We start from the raw sequence: 16,910 nt of genomic DNA, 5'->3' as shown, positions 1-16,910 counted from the left end.
TAGGAGTTAAATGTTCTTGGTTGTTTTTCAGGGTCTCGGGCATGCCCCGAGTGTATTCTGTATTATTAGTAGACTGGGTCCTCGAGACATAAGCGAGGGATATAAATACTGTGTCATTCACTGACTAGCCAAACCATCATCGGCGAAATCAGAGTCTTAACAATATAGATCGTTGATACGCGAGTTACAACTTTATTTGACTATACTTTTGAAAATACTTTACTCTATCGTGACTTCGAACTCTACCTGAACTATTACGTCGAAGACGGTCGAATTCTATACGCTAACTCTAGTGAATCTTTGTTGATAACGTAGCTCGCGGGGCCCGTATCGGATCAAGGAGAATTATACTCGACGTTGACTGAAGAGACCTTGGAGACTTCTACCTTTGTAGCTGTTAGCCGAACTCTGAGCTCTGCGTAGTGTACTCTTGCGGTCTGGTACGCATCCCTCACACTAACTCTAGTGAATCTTTGTTGATAACGTAGCTCGCGGGGCCCGTATCGGATCAAGGAGAATCATACCCGATGTTGACTGAAGAGACCTTGGAGACTTCTACCTTTGTAGCTGTTAGCCGAACTCTGAGCTCTGCGTAGTGTACTCTTGTGGTCTGGTACGCATCCCTCACAGTATATTGTTACTCACAAGTTCACTTGGAGTAACGAAGTCACCTCAAAGAAAAGAACTATTATCGTTATCCCCTATTACAATGACTACCCGAAGGGATAATTACTTCATAGATACCTCGGCCGTAACTGAGGAGGCCAGAAAGATTCTATGGTGATATCAAGGGCTGCTAGCCCAGACCCCCTACTCACGGGAGGACCCTCTACAACAACTAGGCAATCGAGTAAACGCTCTGCTCAAGCCCAGTTCGTGAGGAATATGCAGGAGTTTTTGGATACACATGAGGCACAAATGAGGTATCTTGGTGCAGCTGGACAGGCCGTTTGGCAGCAGCTACAAAACCTCCAGGAGCAAGTCCAAGGGAGTGGACAAATCCTGGATAAGAAAGTACGGCAAGAAGCCATTGCCCAAAAACAACATCTCGAGTCGCTCTTTGAGCTCGTCACCCATGTCCAACAAATGCAAGAAACCACACGAGCCGCCGACCACGAGGTTCTGGATCGCAACCATCGGATTACCCAGAACCAACTGTTGGAGGCGGAGCGACAGCTGAGGATGGCACGAGAAGAGCGGGAGCAGGAAAAAGGGGAACAACGGGCTATGTTTGCACAATTCAAGCAGTCCGATGAGATAAGAAACCAACGGATAGCCGAGATGGAGGAACTACTGCGACAACACCTGTCAGTAGCACCTTCCGTGGCTAGTGCTCCCTTAGACCCTAATGCACCCCGAACGGTTCCTGTTGACAATGGCAAGAAACCCGAAAATGCTGGCCCAGTAGGAGGAAATGCTGGTCCTGTAGGAGGAAATGGAGGCAGGCAACCGGAGGATGCCGGCCCAGTGCATGGCAATAGTGGCAGAGGACCGGTGGAAGCTGCTCCAGTTGGTGGGAATGGTGGAAATCAACCTCCCCAGAACCCACCAAGAGGAAACGTTGGGGGAGACCCAGAACCTTCCGACGACGATGACGACGATAACAGTGAATGGTCGCACGGTCGGAAGAATTGGAGAAGGAACCGAGGCGGGAACCGGAATTCGGCGCCGCCTGAAGACGACGATATGGTAGATTCGCTCGCCAAAATACCCTTTGAGTTCGATAATGCCAGGAAGCATAACCTGCGGCATTGGCTCATGGAGTGCGAGATCTACTTCGAGCAGAAGCCCAAGAAGTTCCGAACGGACAGGAACAAAGTACTGTTCGCTGGAACATATACGTGTGGGTTGGCGAAGGAATGGTTTATGGAGTATATCGAGACCAAGATGCTAGGACCGGCAGCCGCGGACTATGCTACTTGGACTCGGTTCCGTCAGGAGATTAGGAAACGTTTCTTAAGCACTCAGGAGGCTATTGTTACGGGCATGCCAAGCATTTACGGGAGTGAGAGAAAGGCTAGTAGATACCCTAATACCCTCTGTACGCTAATGTCAACTCTTGACCACACTCGCGGAGTGTGGTGCGACCAAATTACGACCAAAAAACCCAGAGTCATAAAAAACACGTTTTCGACCCCAATAATAACCCCCGGAGCGTCAAACCGCCGGAGGGGAGTGTTTTGGTACCGGTGGATATATGAGGGACAGCTGGAATCAATCGGATCGAAGATCGGACCGCTCGGAGCGAATCGGCGCAAGCTGCCAGCCGACCGAGTACCTATCGGCGGTACCTGTGGGCATGAGAGGACTCTGCTATGTGGGAAAGCGATGTGGGAAGAGGCCTGAGTAGGTAGCCTTGCCGTCCGAGACCTCCGAATAGCCGACGCTGACGATTATCCACCAGACGGCCGATGGAGAAGAAACATCGACAGGGAAATGTGCATTAGAGTGGATAAATAGGTTGAGGGGTTTCGGCGGATTTAGGAGTTTGGGTTACGGACTTAGGAGTTAAATGTTTTTGGTTGTTTTTCAGGGTCTCGGGCATGCCCCGAGTGTATTCTGTATTATTAGTAGACTGGGTCCTCGAGACATAAGCGAGGGATATAAATACTGTGTCATTCACTGACTAGCCAAACCATCATCGGCGAAATCAGAGTCTTAACAATATAAATCGTTGATACGCGAGTTACAACCTTATTTGACTACACTTTTGGAAATACTTTATTCTATCGTGACTTCGAACTCTACCTGAACTATTACGTCGAAGACGGTCGAATATCACACGCTAACTCTAGTGAATCTTTGTTGATAACGTAGCTCGCGGGGCCCGTATCGAATCAAGGAGAATCATACTCGACGTTGACTGAAGAGACCTTGGAGACTTCTACCTTTGTAGCTGTTAGCCGAACTCTGAGCTCTGCGTAGTGTACTCTTGTGGTCTGGTACGCATCCCTCACAGCTATGGAGAACGCGATGAAGATGCAGCAGTTTAAGTACTCTGCTAACATCGGGGACTACCTGACGAGAATGGAAATCATGAACCAGCACGCTCAAATGAAAGGAGCATCCTATCGTGCCGCCTTGCTCCAAGGGCTACCAAATGAAATCCGGGAGCGCCACTCACGCTTCGATCCAACCGATGACGACTCCGAGTACATCCAACAGCTGGAACGAGCCGGCAAGGCTCATGAGGCTTATCAAGAGCAGATGAAGATGTTGGGGAAAGCGGAGTCGAGAGGAAGGGAGACGAATAATGGTGGAAACTCGCGGCAAAAGGAGAAGGGGTTTAAGATCAAGGGGAGGGCTCAGACTGAGGAGAAAGAAAAAGGGCAAGATAAGAAGAGCACTAGCAAGAACAAGTCGGGGAATAAGCCAATATACCACGACTACGACGAAGCCACCAAAGGAGTTCCACAGCCGGTCCGAGAACAGCGAAAGACCGATGGAGCCTGTGTGCGATGTGGCCGAAAGGGTCATCTTTGGAAGTGGTGTCGTTCAGATGCTAACAGCAGTGCATCTATCTCCTCTTTCTCCCGAAAGCGTACCCGCGATGACGATGGCGACCACGATATGGAACCACCGGAACCCCAACCTCAGAGAAAGCGAATGAGGCACCGTGCTAAGAAGCCGGCTGCAACGGCTGCTGCGGAGTACACCAGTGGGCAAGCGTTTGTGCGAGAACGCGGATCGGAATCTGAGATGGATTTCGACGAGGATTTTTGAAAGGGGACTCTGATGAGTCAGGTCAGGAGTATCCCCAGATTGCTATGTTATCACTGACGGAAAACAATAAAAAAATATGAAAAGAAAAAGGCAGGAAGGGAGAGCGTCCCAACCGGAGAAAAAACAGAAAATTTTGGAGGAACCTATTCATGGTCCTCGGCCTATCGTTAATCAGTTCCTTTGTTTTGTAAAAAAATGTTTACCTTGTAAGGTGTTGTTGGATACTGGTGCAACTGGTCCTGTTTTGTCTGCTGTCTTTGTTGATAGTTTTGAGGTCCCGAAGGTGAAACGAGACGTCCCGGCCCGGGTATTTGGATTTACGGGAGAAGTTATGAAGGGCACGGGACACGCCTTTACACAACCATTAATTATAATGTCAAGGGGGCACCAAACACAGTTGTCATTCGAGATTGCCCCTCTCCCACTTGGCATCGATGCAATATTACCAAACTGGTGGTTGAAAGAACATAAACCGATTATAGGGGCAAATGGGGAAGTTTCCTACGAGGGCGAGAACTGCAAGAGTCGATGCTTCACTGACAAGGAACCTCAAATAGAGATGGACGAGGGTGTACTGGACGATCCGGAGGCCCAATTCATCGGTAACATTTGTCTTTTGGAAGATGAATCGGTCAACCTCCGCGAAACTCTTCCCTCTTGGCTCCATGGGTTCCTTAAAGTCTTCCTACCATCGGAAGCAGACAAACTACCACCGCATCGATCCTACGACCATGCGATAGATCTTGAACCAGGGAAGCAGCCATCATGGGGACCCGTTTACTCCCTATCCGAAGTCGAGCTAAAGGTGCTTCGGGAATACCTGGACAAAATGTTGCGATTGGGAAAAATTAGGCCAAGCAAATCTCCTGCAGGAGCCCCAATCCTATTTGTGAAGAAGAAGGACGGTAGTCTGCGACTTTGCCTTGACTACCGTGGACTTAACCGTGTGTCCATCAAGAACAGGTATCCGTTACCACTTATGGACGAGCTGCGAGATCGAGTGGCGGGCGCGGTTATCTTCTCGAAGATTGACCTGAAGGAAGGTTATAACCTCATCAGGATCAAAGACGGCGACGAGTGGAAGACAGCCTTTCGTACGCGGTACGGGCATTTTGAGTACCTCGTTATGCCTTTTGGGCTGGCAAATGCGCCGGCGACCTTCCAGAATATGATGAATGATGCGCTGAGGGAATTCCTGGATCAAGGGGTAGTAGTATACCTTGATGACATTCTAATATATAGCAAGTCCCGAGAGGAACACAGGGAGCTGGTCGGCAAAGTACTTAGCAGGCTACAAGAATACAACCTGGTCGCCAACCCGAAGAAATCGTTCTTCGAGCTCACCGAAATCGAGTTCCTCGGATACATCCTTGCCCCAGCAGGCGTCACCATGGCACTGGATAAGGTTATGTCTGTTACGAATTGGCAAGCCCCGCGTAGCGTTAAGGAAGTACAGATCTTCATGGGCTTTGCCAACTTCTACAGAAGGTTTATCCACAATTTCTCCGGGGTCTGTAAACCCATTACCGATTGTCTCAGGGGTGATGCTAAGAACTTTGTCTGGTCTATGACGGCCCAAGCAGCCTTCGAAAAACTCAAAACCCTGTTTACGTCTGCGCCGATCTTGGTACACTTCTCTCCAGATCGCCAGACTATCGTGGAAACGGACGCAAGTGATTTTGCTATCGCCGCAATTTTATCCCAGGTTATTGACGGAAAGACTCACCCTGTTGCCTTCTATTCCCGAAAACTTAACCCAGCGGAACTCAACTACGACGTCTGGGATAAGGAGATGTTGGGAATTGTGTCAGCCTTCAAGCAATGGCGTCACTACCTCGAAGGACCTAGCCGAACGGTTCTCGTATATACGGATCACAAGAACTTGGAATATTTTTCAACAACCAAGGTTCTTAACCGACGACAGGCAAGGTGGGCTGAGTCTTTGGCGGAATTTGACTTCAAGATTATTTACCGCCCGGGAACCAAAAATGGGAAGGCAGATGCACTATCGCGACGGCCGGAGTACCGTCCTGAAGGGGGAGGCACGCTTGGGAAACAGCCGATAGACAGGTTCTTTAAGCCCGGACAGTTGGCGGAGGAAGAGTTTGTGGTATCAGCGGTGTCGCTTGCCTCCAAGGGGGTGATTGACTGGTCTAAGAATTTCCTGGATCACGTCAGGCAGGCGGCATCGGGAGACCCGACATGGGTAGGATTGAAAGAGAGAGTTGAGCAGGGAGAGAAGCTGGGGGAAATGAAGGATATCGCTGAGAAAGACGGGCTACTCTTCTATAAGAATCGACTCTACATTCCGGCAGACGACCGTATCAAGATCCGAATCGCACAGGCAGAACACGATTCGAAAGTGGCAGGACACTTTGGACAAGACAAGACACTGGAACTCATCACGCGTAACTTCTACTGGCCAAAAATGAACGAGTGGATTGATGATTACGTTCGGTCATGTGACGAGTGCCAGCGCAACAAACCCAGCCGCCATAAGAAGTACGGTGCGCTTCTACCATTGTCCACACCACATTCTGTCTGGCAATCGATATCAATGGACTTCGTCGTGCAGTTACCGGAATCGAAGGGATACAACCAAATTTGGGTAGTAGTCGATAGGTTCTCGAAGATATCGCACTTCATTCCCCTAGTAGCAGAAACGACCGCGCAGGATTTAGCGAAGATATTCCTCGGTCAAATCTGGCGACTCCATGGGCTGCCTCTTGATATAGTTTCCGACAGGGACGCCAAGTTTACTTCAAGCTTTTGGGCATCCCTTATGGAATTATTGGACGTGAGGATAAGAATGAGTACGGCTTTCCACCCTCAGACCGATGGGCAAACAGAGCGAGTCAACCAAACCCTCGAGCATTACTTACGAGCGTTCTGCAACTACGAGCAAGATGATTGGGCAGAGCTAATCCCGTTGGCGGAGTATGCTTACAACAACTCGGTTACCACCGCCACGGGTCAATCTCCGTTTTATACCAATTACGGTTATAACCCAAGAACCAACTGGCCAACAGAAGCCGAAGTGGTCAACCCAACTAGTGACCTGTACGCTCACTTCATCCGAGGGGTTCATGATTCTGCTCTCGCTCGCTTAACAGACACCAGGGAGAAGATGGGGAAATACTATGATCGAAAAAGGGACGAACCGCCTAACTTCAAGGTGGGAGACATGGTTATGCTCAATGCGACCAATATTAAGACACGTCGCTCCACCAAGAAACTCGATCACAAGAAACTCGGCCCCTTCAAAATCATCCGACTAGCCGGAAAACGAGCCTGCGAACTGGAACTGCCGCCACAAGTCAAAATCCATAATGTGTTCCATATTGAACTCTTGGAACGGTATCGACAGAGCAGTATCCCAGGCCGAGAACAACGTCCCCCAACTCCCGAAGAGGTCGATAAGGAAGGAGAGGTGCTGTACGAAGTGGAAAGTATCGTGGGGAGCCGGAAAAGCAGAAGAGGATTAGTGGAATACCTGGTGAAATGGCGGGGCTATTCGATGAGTGACTGTACGTATCAAGTCATGGACGCTATGGATGAGGAAGTACTTGACCTTGTCCGCGACTTCCATCGAAGGAACCCCAAGGCCGTGAAGGACCAACGCCTGAGACTATAGAGGTACCCTACGGGGCTAAGTCCTTCCCCTCCACAGACACCGCGGGTGATATGTGGAGCAGGTTTACTGGAACCATAGTCTGTCAGAAGATGTCCCGAGACGTGACACCCTGGAAGGGGGGTAAGCTGTTACGGGCATGCCAAGTATTTACGGGAGTGAGAGAAAGGCTAGTAGATACCCCAATACCCTCTGTACGCTAATATCAACTCTTGACCACACTCGCGGAGTGTGGTGCGACCAAATTACGACCAAAAAACCCAGAGTCATAAAAAACACGTTTTCGACCCCAATAATAACCCCCGGAGCGTCAAACCGCCGGAGGGGAGTGTTTTGGTACCGGTGGATATATGAGGGACAGCTGAAATCGATCGGATCGAAGATCGTACCGCTCGGAGCGAATCGGCGCAAGCTGCCAGCCGACCGAGTACCTATCGGCGGTACCTGTGGGCATGAGAGGACTCTGCTATGTGGGAAAGCGATGTGGGAAGAGGCCTGAGTAGGTAGCTTTGCCGTCCGAGACCTCCGAATAGCCGACGCTGACGATTATCCACCAGACGGCCGATGGAGAAGAAACATCGATAGGGAAACGTGCATTAGAGTGGATAAATAGGTTGAGGGGTTTCAGCGGATTTAGGAGTTTGGGTTACGGACTTAGGAGTTAAATGTTCTTGGTTGTTTTTCAGGGTCTCGGGCATGCCCCGAGTGTATTCTGTATTATTAGTAGACTGGGTCCTCGAGACATAAGCGAGGGATATAAATACTGTGTCATTCACTGACTAGCCAAACTATCATCGGCGAAATCAGAGTCTTAACAATATAAATCGTTGATACGCGAGTTACAACTTTATTTGACTATACTTTTGAAAATACTTTACTCTATCGTGACTTCGAACTCTACCTGAACTATTACGTCGAAGACGGTCGAATTCTATACGCTAACTCTAGTGAATCTTTGTTGATAACGTAGCTCGCGGGGCCCGTATCGGATCAAGGAGAATCATACTCGACGTTGACTGAAGAGACCTTGGAGACTTCTACCTTTGTAGCTGTTAGCCGAACTCTGAGCTCTGCGTAGTGTACTCTTGTGGTCTGGTACGCATCCCTCACAGTTTGTCTGCTTCCGATGGTAGGAAGACTTTAAGGAACCCATGGAGCCAAGAGGGAAGAGTTTCGCGGAGGTTGACCGATTCATCTTCCAAGAGACAAATGCTACCGATGAATTGGGCCTCCGGATCATCCAGTACACCCTCGTCCATTTCTATTTGAGGTTCCTTGTCAGTGAAGCATCGACTCTTACAGTTATCGCCATCGTAGGAAACTTCCCCATTTGCTCCTATAACTGGTTTGTGTTCTTTCAACCACCAGTTCGGTAGTATCGCATCGATGCCAGATGGGAGAGGGGCGATCTCGAATGATAGTTGTGTTTGATGCCCCCTTGACATTATAATTAATGGTTGTGTAAAGGCGTGTCCTGTGCCCTTCATAACTTCTCCCGTAAATCCAAATACCCGGCCCGGGACGTCTCGTTTCACCTTCGGGACCTCAAAACTATCAACAAAAACAGCAGACAAAACAGGACCAGTTGCACCAGTATCCAACAACACCTTACAAGGTAAACATTTTTTCGCAAAACAAAGGAGCTGATTAACGATAGGTCGAGGACCATGAATAGGTTCCTCCAAAATTTTCTGTTTTTTCTCCGGTTGGGACGCTCCCCCTTCCTGCCTTTTTCTTTTCATATTTTTTTTGTTGTTTTCCGTCAGTGATAACATAGCAATCTGGAGATACTCCTGACCTGACTCATCAGAGTCCCCTTTTAAAAATCCTCGTCGAAATCCATCTCAGATTCCGATCCGCGTTCTCGTACAAACGCTTGCCCACCAGTGTATTCTGCCGCAGCCGTAGCAGCCGGCTTCCTAGCACGGTGCCTCATGCGCTTTCTCTGAGGTTGGAGTTCCGGTGGTTCCATATCGTGGTCGCCATCGTCATCGCGGGTACGCTTTCGGGAGAAAGAGGAGATTGATGCACTACTATTAGCATCTGAACGACACTATTTCCAAAGATGACCCTTTCGGCCACATCGCACACAGACGCCATCGATCTTTCGCTGGTCTCGGACCGGCTGTGGAACTCCTTTGGTGGCTTCATCATACTCGTGGTATATTGGCTTATTTCCCGACTTGTTCTTGCTGGTGCTCTTCTTATCTTGCTCTTTTTCTTTCTCCTCAGTCTGAGCCCTCCCCTTGATCCTAAACCCCTTTTCCTTCTGCCGCGAGTTCCCACCATTGTTCGACTCGCTTCCTCTCGACTCCGCTTTCCCCAACATCTTCATTTGCTCTTGATAAGCCTCGTGAGCCTTGCCGGCTCGTTCCAACTGTTGGATGTACTCGGAGTCGTCCTCGGTTGGGTCGAAGCGTGAATGGCGCTCCCGGATCTCATTTGGCAGTCCTTGGAGCAAGGCGGCGCGGTAGGATGCCCCTTTCATCTGGGCATGCTGGTTCATAATCTCCATCCTCGTCAGGTAGTCTCCGATGTTAGCAGAGTACTTAAACTGCTGCATCTTCATCGCGTTCTCCATAGCCTCCTGAGTGCTTAAGAACCTTTTCCTGATCTCCTGACGGAACCGCGTCCAAGTAGCGTAGTCCGCGGCTGCCGGTCCTAGCATCTTGGTCTCGATATATTCCATAAACCATTCCTTTGCCAATCCACACGTATACGTCCCAGCGAACAGTACCTTGTTCCTATCTGTTCGGAACTTCTTGGGCTTCTGCTCGAAGTAGATCTCGCACTCCATGAGCCAATGCTGCAGGTTACGCTTCCGGGCATTATCGAACTCGAAGGGTATTTTGGCGAGCGAATCTACCATATCCTCATCTTCAGGCGGCGCCGAATTCCGGTTCCTGCCCCGATTCGTTCTCCAATTCTTCCGACCATGCGACCATTCGCTATTATCGTCGTCATCATCGTCGGAAGGTTCTGGGTCTCCCCCAACGTTTCCTCTTGGTGGGTTCTGGGGAGGTTGATTTCCACCATTCCCGCCGACGGGGGCAGCTCCCACCGGTCTCCTGCCACTATTCCCCTGCACTGGGCCGGCATCCTCCGGTTGCCTGCCTCCATTTCCTCCTACGGGACCAGCGTTTCCTCCCACTGGGCCAGCGTTTCCTCCTACTGGGCCAGCATTTTCGGGGTTCTTGCCATTGCCAACAGGAACCGTTTGGGGTGCATTAGGGTCCAAGGGAATACTCACCATGGAGGGTGCTGTGATTTGGAGTGTGGGAGAATAGACGACTTGTGGAGGGTTTGAACACATGACCTTTGTGAGGAATATGTTTATAGTGCAAAGAAGATACTATTGCGCCGCTAAGTTCCAGCGACAACTATGGGAGTTTGTTGCTCCTTATATACAGATAGTTCTTAGTACCACGTGATCCCCTGATTACATAATCCTAGCGCTAAGCCTCCTTGTTCCAACTATGAGTCATCCCTTATACATGAGTAATTACCATACATAACCGATGTCGCAATGCCATATTTTTACACTTCCCCTCACTTGCCACATCGTATCAATTCTGACAATTTTTGGTGAGCTGGGTTTGGTAGTCCTTTAGTCATTATGTCCGCGACATTGTCTTCGGTAGGGACGTAGAGGATTTCAAAGGTTCCGGCCTCGAGTTGTTCACGTGTGTAGTGGTAGTGAACGTCGATGTGCTTGGACCGGTCGTGGATACGTGGGTTCCGACAGAGTTCAATAGAACCTGTGTTGTCGGCGTGTATGAAGTACTGGTATTATTGTTGGAGTTCGTGCAAGGCATTACGAATCCATACCAGTTGTCGAGCTGCGAGGGACAGGGCCATGTATTCGGCTTCTGTTGTTGAGACTGCGACTGATTTCTGCTTCCGGCTTCTCCAGCTAATGGCCGACTTCCCTAGTCTGAACACGTATCCTGAGAACGATTTTCTGTCATCTAGATCTGAAGCGTAGGAACTGTCTGAGAATCCGTCGAGTGTTCTAGTATTCCCCTTCGGGTAGAACAGGTTCCAGTCTTTGGTTCCGTTGAGGTATCGGAGAGTTCGCTTGGCTGCTCGTAGGTGATCCTCGGTTGGACATGAGGAGTACTGGGAGAGAGCGGTAACGGCATGGGTGATATCAGGTCTGGTAGCTATACTTGCGTACATCAGTGATCCTATTATGGATTGGTACTCAGTTGGTTTCTCGATTTGGTCTTCCGGTTCGCCTTTGTTAAGGTTGAGGTTCGGTTCGAGTGGTGTGCCAACTGGTTTGCAGTTACTCATTCCAAATCTATCCAGGATCTTGTTGATGTATGCGCGTTGTGATAGTGTGATACCGTTGTTGGTTACCGTTATTTCTATTCCCAGTATGAACTTCGAGTTACCGAGATCCGTACATTCGAAATCTGCCTTGAGTAGTTGTCTGATTTCTTTTCTGAATGGGGAGTCGGGTCCGAATATCATGATGTCATCTACATACACCGATATATATAGATGGTGGTTCTTATGTATGAAGACACATGCGTCGAATTTGGCTGGGACGAATTCTTTCCGTTGAAGGGAGTCTGCTAGGCAAGCATACCATTCACGGGGTGATTGCTTTAGTCCGTATATGCATTTTCGAAGTTTACAAACCTTGTTGTCCTGCCTGTAGCCTTCAGGCAGTTCCATGTAGATTTCCTCCTTGAGTACACCATACAGGAAGGCTGACTTGACGTCCATTTGTTGTGGTATCCAACCGTTGTGTACAGCTAGTGCCAGTAGGAGTCGTAGAGAATCATATCGTGCAACGGGGGCGAAGGTCTCATCGTAGTCTTGGTACTGTACTTGGGTGAAGCCTTTAGCAACGTACCTTGCTTTGTACCGCTCGATTGTTCCGTCCGCGTTGTGTTTCACTTTAAATACCCATTTTCCTTTGACTACTGCTCGGTTGGATGGTCTGTTGACAATATCCCAGGTGTGGGCTTTGTTAAGGGCGTCTTTCTCAGTCTGTATCGCCTTTTTCCATAGGTGTTGATCGTCGCTCTGCATAGCTTGATTGAAGGTGGAAGGTGCTGTTACGAGGTGTATTTGGTAGTTCGGGGGGAGTTCGGATATGTCTCGATATTCCGTATCTAACTCAGCCCTATGACGTCTGAAGTCTTCTTTGTATTGATCGATTAATTCTTGTTCAGTGGCTTTGTCTCCTGGGCCATTTTCTTTCACATCTTCGATATAACTCGAAAGTAACTTCTGTTGTTCTACTACCTTTTCGTTATACTCTTTCCTTCCTACTTCCATTTCAATTGCTCTATTTTTTCGCTGGCATATTCGATCTGATCGTTTTGGAGGTTGTGGTGGTGTACCTTTGGGTGTCGTTGACGCAAGAGGTTTTATTTTGAAGCCTTTGAATGGTACAACTGGTGCTGGAATTTTCTCCCAGTTATCTCTTGGGTCTCGCGGTTGTCCCATAGGTATGGCAGGTTCTTTTCCCTTGTGTGGTGTAGCCGGTAGTGGTTGTCTAACCTGCTCCGGTGATTCCGGGAATAATCCTGGCATTTCTGTACGGTTCTCTTCGATTGCATTTGACTCGGATTCTGGATCAGACCTGTCTTCTGATTCGTATCCGTCGTCTGATAGTGCATTTGCCGTTTCTGGTTTCAGGCTGGGGATGAAGTCGAGTTCCACTGAGACTTCCCCTGATTCAGGAGGGGGGAATGTGATGTCCCGACTTTCAATTACCCTATGTTGTGTTCCTATCCAGATACGGTATATTTTACTACTGTCTGAGTATCCAACTATGATTCCTTCATATGCTCGGGGTGCTAGTTTGCTTCCTGCTGGCCTAGAGTTTTCTGGGATGTGGACATAGCATTTTTTACCGAATGGTTGAAGGTATTGTATACTTGGCTTGGTTCCTTTCAGGGCTTCAAAGGGGGTCTTTCCCTTAAGCGTACTGTGTGGTAGCCTATTTTTGAGGTAGACAGCTGTTGCGTATGCTTCTCTCCATAACGACTTAGGGTGGTCCATGATCATGCACCTGACCATTGTGGTTACCGTCCTGTTGAATCGTTCTGCAACTCCATTAGATTCAGGAGTGTATGGGGGAGTCTGTTCATGAACTATTCCTTGTGAATCGAAGTAGTTCGTTATGTCCTTGTTGATGTATTCACCACCACCATCCGTTCTGAATCTCAGTATTGTTGTGCTATACTGTTTCTCGATTCTTGTAACGTAATCCTTGATGCCCTTATTTGCGTCTTCTTTCTGTTTCAGGAAGTATATCCATGCGAAGCGGGTGTAATCATCGATGAAGGACATATAGTACTGAGCTTTTCCTTGTGACTGTATGCTGAACTTTCCAGATAGATCTGAGTGGATTAGTTCGAATGGTCGTTTGGATCTAGTACTAATTGGTGCAGGTTTCTAGTGTATGCTTTTTGATAGTGCACATTGACTACAGTGGAATCTTTCTGGTTTGGGAGGCAGCCTTTGAATGTCGTGATACAAGTTTTCTAGTGTCACAGGGTGGCCTAACGCTTGACGCCATTCATCGTAAGTGGTCAAACGAACTGTATTGCTAACTACTTGTACATTCCAAAGTCCCTTCTCCAATTTTGCCCAAATTATTCCTTTCTTTTCTTTTGTAACCAACTTGTTTCCTCCTCCTGACTCCGTTCTAAATCCCTTTTTGTCGAGCACGGTTTCGGAGACCAATCCCACATTACCCAAGGTTGGGACCAACAGCACATCGGTGAGGAGTATGGAAGATCTGCTTCCATCGGGAAGGTGGCAGCTGAAACTAGCGCTTCCCATTCCGGTGACAGCGTGGTTGGTTCCATCAGCTGTTCGGACATTGCCGGTGTGAATCGGATGTCGATGAGTTGGTCTTGGAAAGGTGTGACGTGAGAGGTCGCTCCAGAATCAAGGATCCAAGTAAGGGGTTGGGAGATGTCGTGGCGTACCATACAGCTAGTGGTTGTAGAGTCATTTACTACAACCGATGCCGAGTTGTCCTTTCTCCTTCCCTTTCTGTTCTTGTTCTGTTCTTTGAGCTTTCTGCACTCCGTGTACTCGTGGCCTTTGTAAGGCTGTCCCCTTTTCTTGCACCAGGTGCATTCCTTGTCGCTTGTGGTACTCCTGGTATGGAGCACTTTGTTTCCTGTTTGAGGGGCTACCTCATCCAGGTTCTGTAGTCGTTGGCGTACGTCTTCGTAGGTGACATCCTGTTTGGTCTGGATGTTGTCTACAACGTTGCTCATCGATTTGGGTAGCGAGCTTAGCAGAAATGCCGCCATTGCTTCGTTGGATTTGGTGAGGGGTAGGAGAGCCTGAGCGAGTTTGTGGTCTGCGCTTTGGCATCTGGACTTGAGAGTATTCCAGTTCGCATCGAAGGTTGTGAGATGCTCGGTCAGTGATCCGCCTTCTTGCATCTTCGTGTCTAGGACGCGGCTGAGGAGGGTGATCGTGGTGTTGGGTGAGACACTATCATAGAGGTCTTTGAACGCCTTCCATGCGTAGAATGCATTTTCGGCGGAGACGACTGTTGGTTGTATTTCTTCGCATACAGCAGAGATGAGAAGGCTGTGCATTTGTTTACGAGCCTTCTTTATCTCGGTTTTGCTGTTGTCTCTGAGGGTTTGATCTCAGCAGCCTTGGATGACGATTCTCCTTCTGAAGGCATGATGTTGTATGAAGTGTTGTTGAGTTAAGCGAGGTGGCGATGGTGTAGTGCGGATTCTATTTGGCAGAACCCGGGCTCATAACCTGTGATTTGGAGTGTGGGAGAATAGACGACTTGTGGAGGGTTTGAACATGTGACCTTTGTGAGGAATATGTTTATAGTGCAAAGAAGATACTATTGCGCCGCTAAGTTCCAGCAACAACTATGGGAGTTTGTTGCTCCTTATATACAGATAGTTCTTAGTACCACGTGATCCCCTGATTACATAATCCTAGCGCTAAGCCTCCTTGTTCCAACTATGAGTCATCCCTTATACATGAGTAATTACCATACATAACCGATGTCGCAATGCCATATTTTTACAGGTGCTACCGACATATGTTGTCGTAGTCGTTCCTCCATCTCGGCTATTCGTTGGTTTCTTACATCATCGGACTGCTTGAATTGCGCCAACAGTTCCCGCTGTTCCCTTTTCTCCTGCTCCCGCTCTTCTCTTGCAACTCTCAGCTGTCGTTCTGCCTCCAACAGTTGGTTCTGGGTAATCCGATGGTTACGATCCAGAACCTCGTGGTCGGCGGCTCGTGCGGCTTCCTGTACTTGTCGAACATTTTCGACGAGCTCAAAGAGCGATTCGAGATGTTTCTTCTGGGCGATGGCTTCTTGCCGTACTTTCTTATCCAGGATCTGCCCACTCCCCTGCACTTGTTCCTGGAGGTTATGTAGCTGCTGCCAAATGGCGTGTCCAGCTGAACCAAGATACCTCATTTGTGCTTCATGGGTATCCAAAAACTCCTGAATATTCCTCACGAACTGGGCTTGAGCAGAGCGTTTACTCGATTGCCTAGTTTGTGTGGAGGGTCCTCCCGTAAGTAGGGGGTCTGAGCTAGCAGCCCTTGATATCACCATAGAATCTTCCCCTCCGGCCTCCTCAGTTACGGCCGAGGTGTGAGGGATGCGTACCAGACCACAAGAGTACACTACGCAGAGCTCAGAGTTCGGCTAACAGCTACAAAGGTAGAAGTCTCCAAGGTCTCTTCAGTCAACGTCGAGTATGATTCTCCTTGATCCGATACGGGCCCCGCGAGCTACGTTATCAACAAAGATTCACTAGAGTTAGCGGATAGTGTTCGACCGTCTTCGACGTAATAGTTCAGGTAGAGTTCGAAGTCACGATAGAGTAAAGTAATTCCAAAAGTATAGTCAATTAAAGTTGTAACTCGCGTATCAACGATTTATATTGTTAAGACTCTGATTTCGCCGATGATGGTTTGGCTAGTCAGTGAATGACACAGTATTTATATCCCTCGCTTATGTCTCGAGGACCCAGTCTACTAATAATACAGAATACACTCGGGGCATGCCCGAGACCCTGAAAAACAACCAAGAACATTTAACTCCTAAGTCCATAACCCAAACTCCTTAATCCGCTGAAACCCCTCAACCTATTTATCCACTCTAATGCACGTTTCCCTGTCGATGTTTCTTCTCCATTGGCTATCTGGTGGATGATCGTCAGCGTCGGCTATTCGGGGGTCTCGGACGGCAAGGCTACCTACTCAGGCCTCTTCCCACATCGCTTTCCCACATAGCAGAGTCCTCTCATGCCCACAGGTACCGCCGATAGGTACTCGGTCGGCTGGCAGCTTGCGCCGATTCGCTCCGAGCGGTCTGATCTTCGATCCGATTGATTCCAGCTGTCCCTCATATATCCACCGGTACCAAAACACTCCCCTCCGGCGGTTTGACGTTCCGGGGGTTATTATTGGGGTCGAAAACGTGTTTTTTAACTAGGAAAACCGCAACTCCGCATTTGGTCGTATATTAATCGCACCGTACCTCGTGGGTACGAACCGGAGTTGATAGTGGTGTTGCCATTAGTAT

The 16,910-nt window shown here is 48.8% G+C and overlaps 6 protein-coding genes across 6 annotated transcripts; 3 read left to right on the top strand and 3 right to left on the bottom strand.

Annotated features, from left to right (window-relative positions):
* Positions 1-777: 777 nt before the first annotated feature.
* H6S33_006746 (uncharacterized protein) lies at positions 778-2,005 on the top strand (the record flags this gene model as incomplete). Its single annotated transcript, XM_044838091.1, has 1 exon — positions 778-2,005. A coding segment is annotated over one exon (1,228 nt), but the record flags the coding sequence as incomplete, so codon positions are not given.
* Positions 2,006-2,961: 956 nt separating this feature from the next.
* H6S33_006745 (uncharacterized protein) lies at positions 2,962-3,723 on the top strand (the record flags this gene model as incomplete). The annotated part of the gene is made up of 1 exon (XM_044838090.1): positions 2,962-3,723. One exon carries the CDS (start codon positions 2,962-2,964, stop codon positions 3,721-3,723), a length of 762 nt encoding a protein of 253 aa, XP_044689563.1.
* Positions 3,724-3,799: 76 nt separating this feature from the next.
* H6S33_006744 (uncharacterized protein) lies at positions 3,800-7,357 on the top strand (the record flags this gene model as incomplete). Its single annotated transcript, XM_044838089.1, has 1 exon — positions 3,800-7,357. The coding sequence occupies one exon, from the start codon at positions 3,800-3,802 to the stop codon at positions 7,355-7,357; it is 3,558 nt and encodes a 1,185-aa protein (XP_044689562.1).
* Positions 7,358-8,460: 1,103 nt separating this feature from the next.
* H6S33_006743 (uncharacterized protein) lies at positions 8,461-9,096 on the bottom strand (the record flags this gene model as incomplete). The annotated part of the gene is made up of 1 exon (XM_044838088.1): positions 8,461-9,096. The coding sequence occupies one exon, from the start codon at positions 9,094-9,096 to the stop codon at positions 8,461-8,463; it is 636 nt and encodes a 211-aa protein (XP_044689561.1).
* Positions 9,097-9,173: 77 nt separating this feature from the next.
* On the bottom strand, positions 9,174-9,356 carry H6S33_006742 (uncharacterized protein; the record flags this gene model as incomplete). Its single annotated transcript, XM_044838087.1, has 1 exon — positions 9,174-9,356. A coding segment is annotated over one exon (183 nt), but the record flags the coding sequence as incomplete, so codon positions are not given.
* Positions 9,357-11,182: 1,826 nt separating this feature from the next.
* H6S33_006741 (uncharacterized protein) lies at positions 11,183-15,935 on the bottom strand (the record flags this gene model as incomplete). Its single annotated transcript, XM_044838086.1, has 3 exons — positions 11,183-13,716; positions 14,001-14,977; positions 15,406-15,935. Coding segments are annotated over 3 exons (4,041 nt in total), but the record flags the coding sequence as incomplete, so codon positions are not given.
* Between the last annotated feature and the right edge of the window lie 975 nt (positions 15,936-16,910).

Source organism: Morchella sextelata (assembly GCF_020137385.1).
Source record: "Morchella sextelata strain SCLS chromosome Unknown scls_21, whole genome shotgun sequence".
NCBI classification, from domain to species: Eukaryota; Fungi; Ascomycota; class Pezizomycetes; order Pezizales; family Morchellaceae; genus Morchella; species Morchella sextelata.
Note: the sequence above shows the minus strand (reverse complement) of the source record. Positions and strands in the feature narration are given on the sequence as shown.